At 48.5% G+C, this 12757-nt stretch overlaps 1 protein-coding gene across 2 annotated transcripts in view; it reads right to left on the reverse strand.

The window, feature by feature from the left end:
• Positions 1–2142: 2142 nt before the first annotated feature.
• Ap3s2 (adaptor related protein complex 3 subunit sigma 2) overlaps positions 2143–12757 on the reverse strand; it is a 46281-nt gene continuing 35666 nt past the window's right edge. For both annotated transcript variants that reach the window (XM_060367407.1, XM_021658928.2), the window contains 2 exons: positions 9087–9194; positions 2143–7096 (listed from right to left, as the gene is read on the reverse strand). In XM_060367407.1, the coding sequence (XP_060223390.1) occupies positions 6968–7096; positions 9087–9194 (237 nt within the window). In that variant the 3' untranslated portion in view covers positions 2143–6967. The remainder of the gene's footprint in view (positions 7097–9086; positions 9195–12757) is intronic.

The raw sequence follows: 12757 nt of genomic DNA on the forward strand, positions 1-12757 counted from the left end.
TCTGGAGGCAGCAGAGCCGCCCAGCCACAGCGATGTTTCGTCTTGTCTTCACATTACCATTAGTAGCATTTTTCCCCCATCCCAGAATTCTAATTCATCATATATTTTAAATAGTGTTGGTTGATGTTGTAGGTCCCAGGGCAAGGCAGGCCCAAAGGGGTAGAGAAACACAGACAGAGCTAAGATAAGTGGGGACACTCTGCAGAAAGCGTCCCCAAAGTCCTGAGCCAAACACAAAGTGGAAGCTGGCTCAGGGGACTGCTGTTGGGGGTGTGGCTAACCAAAGCTCCAGTGTGAGATGCAAGATCCAGGAAAAGTTTCAAAGTTAGCGGTTCAGACACTGTGCTTTGGTGTGGAAACCATTGCTCTAACAGGAAGAAGGTTACTCCCTATGGCTGTCCTATGGTTACGCCCTAAGCCCATGTTGCCGTCTCCCCCGGAAGCTGTCTTTGACTAGGGAGTGTGGCTCAGACAGCCTGCAGCTAGCCACAGGTGGAAGGATGTCACATGTTCATTGCTGAGGCTGGAGAATACCTGCACTGAAGGCTGCCCAGGCTGGAGGATGGTCTCACAGTGAGAGATACCCAGGCATCGTAGCAATCTTAGGGCCTCACTTTCCAGGTCCGCTGAGGGAAAAACACTTGTCCCTCTTACCAATACAATTGTGTAAGAGGCATGCTGACCAATGAACCACAGGAGCAACCATGGGCTTTTTTTCTCTTTCTTCCCAGGACAGCAGTGACCTATGGGTCTCCCATCTGTCACCTTGAAGAGGCAGCAAGACCAGTCTACTACCCATCGTCCCTTATCCCGCAATCAGCACCTCAGCCATTATCAGGGTCTTAACTCATGATGGTCGATAGGTCAGATGTTGTGAAAACAGTACACATTCCATAGAAACTGTCCTTTAGTGTGGGATCTTGCCAGGTCTAGCAATATGCAGATCAATCATCTCGACAGGACAGGCACTGGCGGCAATCCCATCTCCATACGCCGGACTGTGGTGCTACAGTAAGCTGACCTGTGGCATAGGTCATCAGTTATGTTTTCAACTGAGGGCATTTCCAAATGGTGATGATTTTATTGGAACAAAACCCTGTTCTAAGACAGGGAACACCCATGCCTGACAACAGTGCCTGGAACTCCTTTAGAGCACTATATCTGCACTTCTCTCTCAGGAGCTTGCAAAACCCATTCTCCATCACGAAGAAGACAACTTCCAGCCGGCCCCTCCGCAAGACAGGGTCCTCATTCATTCCCAAGCGCAGCCAGGATGCCAGTCTGAAGGCATAGCTGGGGAAAGGTACAAGCTTTGTTCTTGAATTTAGTTTTCAAAGACAGTGGTGGGGGGTGTGCTTATATGACCCCACTCTTATTGGGCCTACAGGGCAGAGCCCATCACCTGACTCCAGTTCTGCACAGAATGTGGGCCCCCTCCACTGCACCTGTTGGGGGCATCCAACTTCCTACAACTCTAGAGCTCTTCCCTCTGACCCCATCTCTGGTCCCACCAGTCAGTCATTCCTTTGTCTTCAAGAAAGCTTCACCCTGTTTTACCCTGCAGTTTCTCTGGACATGGCAAGAGGTCTTCCGGGGGCTGGTTGGGTCCCTGTCTTCCTGAGGGGACCCCTGGTTGCTGCTTTTCTCACTGCCAGGATGAGCATCAGATACTGGTGGCTCTCTCCTTTCCAATACCACAAACCTCCCAGCAACAGCAGCAGACACGGCCTGTGGGGCTCTCTGTGGCCTCCACAGTTGGTATGTCACAAAGAGGCCCCCTCTGATAGAGACAGCCAATCTTTGGAAGGTCCTAGCAATGTATTCCTCATAGCCATCCTAGACAGGACCCTGGCCATCCCAAGCTGGAGCTGTTGAAGGAAGAGCTGGCTTTGCTGGCCCAGCTGGGAGCTCAGCTGGGCAGTTCTAAGCAGGAAGTCATCTTTTCTTAGTCACTTCCCCATTGAGGCAGAAGTGGGGTCTTTGAGAGCTGCAGACCATTTCTTGGCTCTTGGTGAGCTTAGCTAGGGGTAGGGGAGAAAGCTGGAGTCCCAGAAAACTTGACAGCCACAAAAGCCACGTCGAGCCAGTGGTTTCCAGGTCCTCGTCTTGTCAATTTAAAGAAAGAAGTGCATGGCCACAGAGGGCTGTACAAAGCTTTATTACAATCACTGATAATTTCAGAGCCTAATCCATACAGCTCCATTTCCAGGAGTGGCTCCTGGAAGACAGGCCACGAACGGCTAGGTCAGGTCTTCTTAAAGGACTCATGGTAAAAGCTGGGGTGAGGTATAGGAGGAGGAGCTGAGTGACCCACCCAGGAGGTGGGCAGTTTTAGTCACACCCTCACATACAGCTTTGAGGCCAGGCCAGAAGAACCAGGACCTCTTTTGGCATCCCTGACCTCTAGCAAAGGCATTCTTAGAGTTGCGGCTCTGGGTCCCTTCCCTGACTGACCAATCTGGTTCATGTTCTCACTGCTATCAGACACTCTCCTGTGATCTGAGGTTGCTCCAATATCCAGGCATTCCTTTCCCCTTGGCCACAGTCTGTCCTTCACTTTCAGCCGTTGGCCCTGTCACTCAATCCAGCTCCACACTCTCCTGCCCACTCATTCACAAGCAGGCATTTATACCCCAGTAACTCCAAATGGACGTGCCTGCACCCCATCCTTCCCAGAACAGTCCTTGCTGTCCTCCACCTTGAAGCAATGGGCCTCCCCACCCCCACGTCACAGTCCTAGTGTGCACAAGTCCTGAGAGACTGTGAGGTTCAACTTCTGCTTTCCTTAGTAACGCACCCATCCGCCATTCTTTATGGAGCAGTACGGATGTGGCACTGTTCAGAGCAGCCAGGGCACAGGGCGAGGTAAGAGGCTGATATCCCTGCCCTGGGGTGGGGGTGGGGGCTATATCCTAGGAGAAAAAAAAATAACTGAACGGCATGGAGTCCCAGTGCCTTGGGGAATAAAGCTGAGCAAGGCTAGGAGCTGTGGCGGTTTTACATGGTGCCTGCATGCATGAGGCATGTATGGAGGGCGGACTCTCCACCTCTGGATAACAGGACTGTGCTGGGCTGAGGGCCACTGAAACTATGTCCTCAGCTTTGAAAGTGAACATAAAAGATGCTTGTTTCTTACTCCTTTAAATCGCAAACACTTGATGACTGGAGAGATGGCCCAATGGTGAAGAGCACTTGCTCTGCTAGAGGACCTTAAGTTTGGCTCCCAGAACCCCGTATCAGGCAGCTTACAACCACTTAGCTCCAGCTCCAAGAGATCTAAGGCCTTCTTCTGGTTTCAGAGGGCACTTCCCCAGCCCCATATAAAAATACCAAACTACAGCGGGGTGGTGGCTCACACCTTTAATCCCAGTACAGGCAGGTAGATCTTTGAGTTTGAGACCAGCCTGGTCTACAGAGTTCCAGGACAGCCAGGGCTACACAGAGAAACCCTGTTTGAAAAACAAAACAAATAAAATCTCCCCAAAAACCCAAACTACATGAATATATGTCCTCTTTGGAAAATAGAAAAGCTGAAATGAGAAAGAGCTTCGGAAAGGATTGATCACTTGCATTAAGCTTTTTCAACAGCTACTTCTGCCAAAATGTGCAGGTGAAGAGCACCCCAGAACTTCCAAGGCCAAAACTTTGACCTTGAGGTTTGGGCCTAGCCTGGCAACTCCCACAGAGAGCTGGCTCACCGTGGGTGGTCAGCACACTCGGAGCAGTGGCCATCTAGAATGTTTGCAGACAGGTCCCTCCCTTCTGGGTGGGTCTCAGTACTCTGCCTGCCTACTGTAAAGTGGGTGAGGACCTACTTTAAAGAGCTACTTTCATGTACCTATCACAGACCCTTCTTTGAAAAGACATGGTCATGCTAAGGAAGCCTTCAATAGCCCAGGCCACAGACTGTGCCAGGGACCTGGTGTGAGGCATTTTCTCCTAGCGTCTTTTCTGAAGGTAAGGTCACAGAGAAAATTGCTAAGCTGCTTCTATAGCGGTGAGGGAGGGCTGGCTCTGTATGTGGCAGAGAATGAATAACCAAGGCCTGAGAGACTCAGGATACCTGTATGAGGCCATGGTCAGGCTTGGGGAGAGGTAATTTGTCCAGCACCCTGCACAGTAGGCATGACACTGGTGAGTCGGGGGTGGGAAATATCCTTTAAATCTTCCACATGGCTGTCACGGAGTCTGGCCGCCGTAGCTCCGGGCTCACAGTAGTGTCTCCATGTTCCATCTATGTGAGCACTGTCAGGGAAGCTCAAAGGCAGCGGAGCAAAGACAGCCTGTGTGCTTAGAAGCAAGCTCAACCCTCTTCGGGTACTGACACAGAAGTACGGGTAGTGGGAGGATGCCAGTTTTTAACTAGTGGCAGTGAGAAAACCCAGGGAAGCTTCAGTGTAACTCTACAGGTCCAGGATCGCAAAGCAAACAGGAACCCAGTCACTGGCTGTGCAACAGATGTCTCAGAACAAAACACCAAGGTCTCCCTCTAACTATTCCATGGAAAAGGGCAGAAGGCACGGTAGCATACACTTGTAATCTCAGCATTTTGGAGGTGAGGCTGGAAGACTGAGAATTTGCATTACAAAGTGAGACCTTGTCTCAAAACACAAAGAGGAGAGAGAGCTAGACCTCAGACTATGGCTTTGTTGACAGCAAACATAATTAATTAATTGATTGATTAATTAATCCCTCTGGCTTGCCCAGGGGAATTGAGTTTTCCAAGCTCAAACCGACAGACTGTTTAGGGGCATCGCGCAAGCCATTGTGTGATGCTTGCTTTTGCCGCCTACAGTGCCAGGCCACAGTCTGGGGAACCAAGTAGTTTCTAGCAGGCAAACACCTGAAATCTAAACTGCCAGGAAGCCAAGGGCTCCCAACTCAAGGGTGCCTTCAGGCACCAGCAAGCACTTGAGAACACTGCGGCTCTTATGACCCCTGACCTAACAACACACTGGATGGCTTCATCTCAGGCAACCAACTGGAGCTGCACGGGATCCTCCCGCTCCTGGTCTGCAGCCTCAGAAAACCAAGCCTCTTTTTATTAGTTTGTGAGAGTTGCTCAATCCCTTAAGTCTCAGTTTCCCCGTCTAGAGAGGAGAAGGTTGTAAATGGAGAAACCACCTACAATAATGAGGAGGAAAAGGACTTTGGAGCCAAGCAGGCACATTTCAAACCTTAACCCTGCCTGACCTAAAAGCAGGTTACCCTATCTGAGCCTGTGGTACTTGGCACCAAAATGTCTGAGAATGTCTGTGGCTGGGATCAGAGAGGTGGCTCAGTTCAGAACACTGCTGCTCTTGCAGAGACCTAACTTCCGTTCTCAACAGCCATATTTTGGGGGACTTTCTCAACCTCCTGTAACTCCAACTCCAGGAAACTCCATACCCTTCTCTGGCCTCAGAGCCTTCCCATATATACACATGAACAGCACAAATAAAATAAATCTTAAAAAAAATAAAATGTCTCTGATAAGGACTGTTAAAGGGTCTTGCTCATGTCACCTACAGCAGATGCAAAACACTGGTTTTCTTCCTTGAATTCCTATTCACATCCAGCCATTGTAAAAGAGGTGTGGATGTGCTAAAATGACAATAAATCAACATAAGATTAACATGCTTAAAGAGAATGGCATGGGGGATTTGGTCTCAGACCTATCCTCTAGCCAACTGGCCATTGATGAGGCTCTGACAGAGGACCCGAAAGGTTGAGGACAAGACACTGCAGGCAGCAGTGGGCAGAGCGCAAGAAGTCCTGCTGGAAAATGAGAAAAGCTGGGTAAGATACATGATCCTCCTAGGATCATCAGAAGGCCGGGGGAAATGCGCTAGCAGGAGGGAGGGGCATCTGGGCAGAAGGAGAAAGGGGGGTCTGGGCTGGGAGGTTCCCTGTCAGGGGCACCAGTGCCCTCACTACCCAGGCCTGAGGCCCAGCTGATGGCACGGAGAAGAAGCCCTGCCCCCAGCAGCAGTGCCAGCTCCAATCTGGCCATAAGAAGAAGACTCAGCATATGTTACCATCGACAGGTTTCCAGCTGCAGAACGTTGCCCAAGGGAGCCCAGCATGCCCACAGCACGACTCAGATTAGAGAGCTCACAGCACTGCGGCTAGCATGCTGTGGGCTCAGCCCACAGAGCACCCAGTTCAGGTTCTCAGCTCCAGAATCTGAGACTGGTTAGTGGGTTTCTGAGCAAGGGGAGGTGGGTCACCATTCACGTCATAGACATTGAACCTTCTGCTTCCAGGACAAGTGTATTTTAAGTTAGGGAAGAGTCATAACTCTGGGAAGATTCAGACTTCACATTCTGTAGACATCGGGCTCTCCTCTGGGCAAGGGTTCTGGCATGTGTTTAGGGGTGTCCTCCCTACTGGCAGGGGTGATGGCAGGCACCCAGAGTGTGACTTACACTGTGTCTGGCACACACATGCCTGTAACAAAACGACTAGAAATATGGCGTGGGGAACATGTGCTCTGTAGCAACTGCTGACCAAAAAGCTTGGCTACACAAAGGGATTCTAGGAATAGAGGCCCTAGCAGAGCCAGCAGATACCCTGCCGTCAGCTGCCTCTTGCCATACCTAACATCTGAAAGGCTGGCCCTTCTCCCCGGTTCCCTACCCAGTAAATGATATAGGATCTCAGAAGCCCTCGATGCCAGAGAGGAAGTCAGAGGTGATCGATCAGTCCCAGTGGTGGGCTCCTGGGCACCAGGTGGCTTGTTCCCCAGTCCCTCAGGGCAGCTGTGTGGGGGAGGCAAAGGAGCAGTGGCTTAGTGTCCTGATGTCTACCACAGCCATGCCTATCAGAGGGAAGCAGGATGGCCACGCAGTGTGCACCCCACTCCTTTCCCACTCTGTGAAAGGCTCAGGGTCCCAAGGTGTGACTCTAAAGGCTCAACAAGGTTCTGCTTCCGGATTTGACTGCTTTGCCCATCCCAAGAATTCCAGTTCATCCCAGTCATCCACCTTCACACAAACTGGGACAGGTTGGGAACTTTGATGTTGAGATCACCGATGTTGATGTTCCTCGGGATGTCAGGGAGGTTGATGTTCTTCACAGCAGACACAGCCCTTGCCGGAGCTGCTGAAAGTCCACCCTGGGAGAAGAGGAGAGCGTGAGTGGCTTTCCCAGTGTCATCTGCTTAAATCTTTTCTTTTCTTTTCTTGCCTGAGATAGGGTTTCTCTGTGCAGCCTTGGCTGTCCTGGAATTGCTTTGTAGACCAGGCTGGCCTCGAACTCACAGAGACCCACCTGCCTCTGCCTTCCTGAGTGCTGGAATCACAGGCATGCGCCACTGTGCCCACTGTCTGCTTAAGTCTTAAACCAGAAGGCAAAGATCTAAAGAACTCCAAACAGCACAGGCAGACGTTTTCATTTTCCTCCTTCCTCAAAGGTCGTCAACAAAACCTTATGTAGGACAGATGAAGCCTTGTGGAGCCCTACAGCCTTTTATTTTCGTCCCACTACAAGCTCTGCAAAGGTGGGCTATGTCTTATGCGATTTTACAGCCACAGCAACTAACAGTGCTCATGGCCATGGTAGTTGCTCAATAAATGCTTGCTGAGGGACTCTAAGATGGCTTACTCAAGTCTTAAGTATCAAGGAAATTTAGAAAGCAAAATAAAATGAAACCCTTTCCTCAAGAGACCATCTCAGAGGAGTGCAAAGCCAGAGAAATTCTTTAAAGGAAAAAGAATGTCAGCTTTAGAGAACTGCTTGCCAACTAGTGTGAGCTGGAAGAGGGTGGACTTTGGATGTCATATGGTGTCAAGCTGGGAAGCACGAACACGCACTGGGGAAGCTGCACCAGACAGGACAGTAACCCGCTCTCCAGGCTCAGCCTGGGGGTGGAGAGGGGGAGTGACAAAGACTTCAGAACCGCTGTCCCTAACCCACAGCTCTCAGGATGCTCACTCTAACCATCCCCTCCCCCTGCGTATCTGTCTCTGCTGTTTCCAGACCCCTTGCCTGACTCACTCACTGTGCCTGGAACCTTCCCAGCCTGCACTTCTCAGAAAACTCTGGCAGCCAGAGCTGTGGCTAGAAAAGCTTCCCTAATAGGATCATAGGAAGGACTCCTGGTTTTGTGAGACAGGTTCCAGTCACAAAGCAAAGAAACCCTGGGAGACACTCAGAGATAGCACTGTCCTGTTATTTCTGCAGCTGTTGGGGTTCTCCTCTAATTGCTGCTCACTGTAGAGCCAGCCGAGGCAGGCTAAGAGCACAGTGGGACACCAAGATGAGCGGGTACGGTATTTCCTCCCCCGGCCCCCCAGCCCCAGACAAGGTTTATTTATGCAGCCTTGGCTGTCCTGGAACTCACTCTGTGGACCAGGCTGCCCTCAAACTCAACAGAGATCCACCTGTCTCTGCCTCCTGAGTGTTGGCATTAAAGGTTTGTGCTACCACGCCTGGCAAGGAATTCTCTTTTTTGACTGTTTGTTTGCTTTTTGAGACAGTGTTTCTCTATGTAGTACTGACTGTACCTAAATTCGCAGTGTAGGCCAGTCTGGCCTTGCACAGAGATCATCTGCGGCTGCCTCCCCAGTGGAGGGACTACAACAGGTGGGTGTCACCACCACCCGGCCAGGTACGGTATTTCCAAATCAGCATGATTGTAGTTTTGTAGAGGCCTCACTGAAAAGAAAGAATCTTGAATTTCTAGAGGCTAAAAGATACCATGAAATTTAGCTGTTCAGAGAACAGATGCACACAGGTCCCACAAATATGGGCCATAATCATATTCCAGAAGCTGTTTGTCCTTTATGCCATCTGCCTTTCCTTAAGCCTGAGATCTCAAGTTGCCCTACCTGTTTAATGTTTGTTTATACTGGCCTTCATGTTAATGTAGACAAACCAAGAAATACAGGCTGGGAACCACCTCCTAAAGACCCAGAGAAACCAAGCATACACAAAATACCAAGCGCACACATCATACATAAGCCCACACAGCACACACAAGCCCACACAAGCCCACACAAACCCACACAAGCCCACACAAGCTACACAAACTACAGAAGCAAACGCTCCTCCCCTGACCCAGAGCTATCTACCCAGCCAGGGCACAAGTATAGCTACTTCCTTACCTCTGACTTCTCCAGCCTGTTTTGAGCTTCAATTTGGGCCACAATTTCATTCATGTTTGTTTCCAACACCATCCCGCCCATCACCACCTCCTGAAGAATGTAGTGCACCTAGAAGAGAGGCAACGAGAGGGCTCTGAGCTCAGCACAGCGGTTTCCTTTGGTGGAGCAACAGAGGGGACCCACAACTCATCCCCTCACTGGTGAGACCACAAAGGCTCTCTGCCTTTTGGCCTAGGGCCTTATGGTCTTTTATTACCAATGGCAGAAGGGTTTGGTATTCTCAAGACAGTGAGGTGGTGGCTGTGGCTTCCAACTCAGACAGGTCGTATTTAAATTCTAGCCCTGCTGTTAGCTAGGTGGTCTTCTCAACCCTTCAGATTCCTTCCAAAAACTACAGGAATACATGGCTGGGTGAGATAGGCATAAAACACTTTGGCTGGTACCTGGTAAATGCTGAACTCTATACAAGCAGTGATGCTTTTCTATCATCCATTTGACTGTCACCACACTGGCTGACATTAAGTACTTCCAGCTATGAGAACAAATTCCCAACCAAGCAGCTGAAATGGTCTACATAACCACTTTCCTTAATGTGAAGTTTACACTCAGTTTCCATCCATCCATCTAGCAGTTCTCTAAGCAAAGCTAAGTCTTGAAGCACTACTGGGATGGAGCAGAGGCAATCCACTACACAGGATATAGAAAAGCTGCCATAAGAGTCCTAGGTAGGTAAAGTCAAGGGTGACCACTGGAAGCCTACAGAGGTGGAACTTCAAATCTCTTTGCAGTACTAACACTGGAGCCAAGGGCCTTGTATAAGCATTTCCCAGCCCCCCTTTCAACTTTAAATTTTAATTCTTGACTCACGTATATCAGATTGATCTTAAACTTGCTGTGTAGGCCAAAATGATCTTAGACTATGATCGTCCTGCCTCTCCCTTCCAAGTGGTAGGATTACAGGTATGTGCCATTATAACTGCTTTATAGTCAGGGGAATTCAACCTAGGGCTTTGAGCCCGGTGGTGGTGGTACACACCTTTAATGCCAGCACTCAGGGAGGCAGAGGTAGGCGGATCACTGTGAGTTTGAGGCCAGCCTGGACTACAAAGTTGAGTCTGAGATAGCCAAGGCTACACAGAGAAACCCTGTCTCAAAAAAATAAACAACAACCAACCCTGCACATGGTAGACAAGCACTTTACCAACTAGCCAATGACCGCATCTTAACCTGTTGAGCAGTGTTCTCGTTAAATTGCTCAGGATGGTCCTATACTCAAAATCCTCCTGTCTCATTTCTCAACTAGCTGTTGCCAACCTGTGCAGGTCCAATCTGGAACTTTATATTTCAAACCAAATCGTATCAAGAAGACTTGTCTGTTAAGCCACGAAGGTAGGCAGTACTACCTTCTGTTGTCAAGTCAGTGCAGAACTATTGGGCCAGCCCACAGGAGGCCAGAAAAGGCCCTGGAAAAAGCAGTTCAGCTACAGGATGAGTGGGTTTGCGAAGCTCTTGGGACTGGCTAGGGTAGCAGCTTTATGTAAGAGGGAGACTAAAGTCAAGGCTGAAAGAACAGCTTGGGTTTAAAGCAAGGTGTCCTAGCCTTGGTGTGCGTGCGTGCATGTGTGTGTGTTTAGATTGTCTATATATATAGTGAATTGTCTGTGTGTGTGGATTAAGAGGCCAGAAGAGGACACCAAACATACATATTCAATTGTTTGTTTTCTGCCTTACTCCCTTTAGACAGGTTCTCTTACTGAATGTGGAGGTAGGCTGGCAGCCAGGAAACTGGAGCAGTCGTGTCAGCTCTACCCTCTAGTGCTGGCGTTGCAAGTCATGTGACCACGCCTGTGCAGTGCTAGGACCTGAACTCATGTCCTCATGCTTGCACACTAAGTGCTACTTTCCCCTGAACCATCTCTCCCTCAGGAGATGAATCTTTGTTGAGCTCTCCTGGATACTGTAGCAGTTAGTCTTGGAGTACTAGCTGCAGGAGTTCCCCTCCAGCAAAGTGTCCTCAGACACTGCTGGAAGTCTCCCACAAGGGAGAGTCATCCTAGCTGAGATCACTTATCCTTTGGATACGTTGGTGTCAACTTATCCTTTGCTTCCAGGAAAGCTGAGAAAAAGATGTGTCTGCGTGCTCTCGTGCATTTGACTGTGTCCTCCAGAGTTTGCCCATAGTAAGTTGAAAGAAGGCACTAACACACGTAACTGAGATTTGTCCTCTGACCTTGGGGATGGAGGACAATATGGAGTAATCCCTTATGTGTACTCACTTATTAAGTCTTATTAACCACATCTCTGCTATCCCCCTCTTTTCTAAATTCTATACAATATACATTATCTATATTATGCACCAATATATGTACATGTAAATAAAATGTAATAGTAAAAGTTTCATATTTAAGCAGCTTAGAAATATGTAACTTTTACTATTAGAGACTGGTTTTCATATTATTCCCTGGGGGAACTCCATTGCCTACACTTCCCTATCCAATAGTTGTTGGATGTATTAACTGTGTGGAAGTTCCTCAGATAGCAAAAACAGAAGTACTGTATGACTCAACAATTCAATTTCTGGGTATACACCCAAAAGACAAAAGCAGAGACCCAAAGAGACATTTATACATCAATGTTCATATTAGCAATAGTCAGTGAGCAAAAATATAGAAGCAACTCAAGAATCCGCACTCAGGTGATGGATAATATATATTAAAATATGTCCATGAAGTAGACTATTTTCCTGCCTTTAAAAGGGAGGAAGTTTTGATAAATGTATACACCCATACAACATGGATAAATCCTGAGGACACTTGCTAAGTAAACTAAATCAGACACACTATAAAATGGGCATGGCACATGCCTTTAATCCCATCACACAGAAAGCAGAAGCAGGTGGATCTCAGAGTTCAAGGCCAGCCTGGTTTACAAAGTAAGTTCAAGGACAGCCTGGTCTACAGGGAAACCCTTCCTCAAAAAACAACCAAAACTAAACAAAACCAAAACAAGACATATTATAGTAATTCATTATATGAGGTGCCTATGTTGCCAAATACATAGAAACAGAAAGCAGAACGGGGTGGGAACAGGGCAGACAGGCACTGTGCTGCAGTGTGTAGAAGTAGATGAAGATCTCTGCAGATGGACGGTGGTAACGGCTGCACACTAAGGTAATGAACTCAATGCCACTCTCCTGAAAAATTAACAATGGTAAGGCTGGTAAGCCCTAAACCTTAAGAAAAGAAAGAACCTATATTCCAGTACTCTCAGTGTTTCGTTCTTTGTGGTTAACCCACCTCTTCTTCATTGGTACCAAGCAATGTTTTCATTGACTATCAACCAGGTGCCAAGTACTTCATAGAGCTTATGTCACAACACTTATCTGACTTGGGTTCTTACGATGGCTGGTGTGAGCGCCAACTTGTCACAACTTAGAACCACCTGGGAAGAGAGTCTGAACTGATTGTCGTAACTGGGTTAAGTCTATGGCAGTGGTTCTCAACCTTCCTAATGCTGCAACCCTTAATACAGTTCCTCAGGTTGTGGTGACCCCAACCACAAAATTATTTTCATTGCTACTCCATAACTGTAATTTTGCTACAGTTATGGACTGTAATGTAAGTACCTGTTATGTAGGCTATCTGATACACAACTCCTATGAAATGGCTATT

This window comes from Meriones unguiculatus, chromosome 14 (genome assembly GCF_030254825.1).
Source record: "Meriones unguiculatus strain TT.TT164.6M chromosome 14, Bangor_MerUng_6.1, whole genome shotgun sequence".
In the NCBI taxonomy this organism is placed as follows: domain Eukaryota; kingdom Metazoa; phylum Chordata; class Mammalia; order Rodentia; family Muridae; genus Meriones; species Meriones unguiculatus.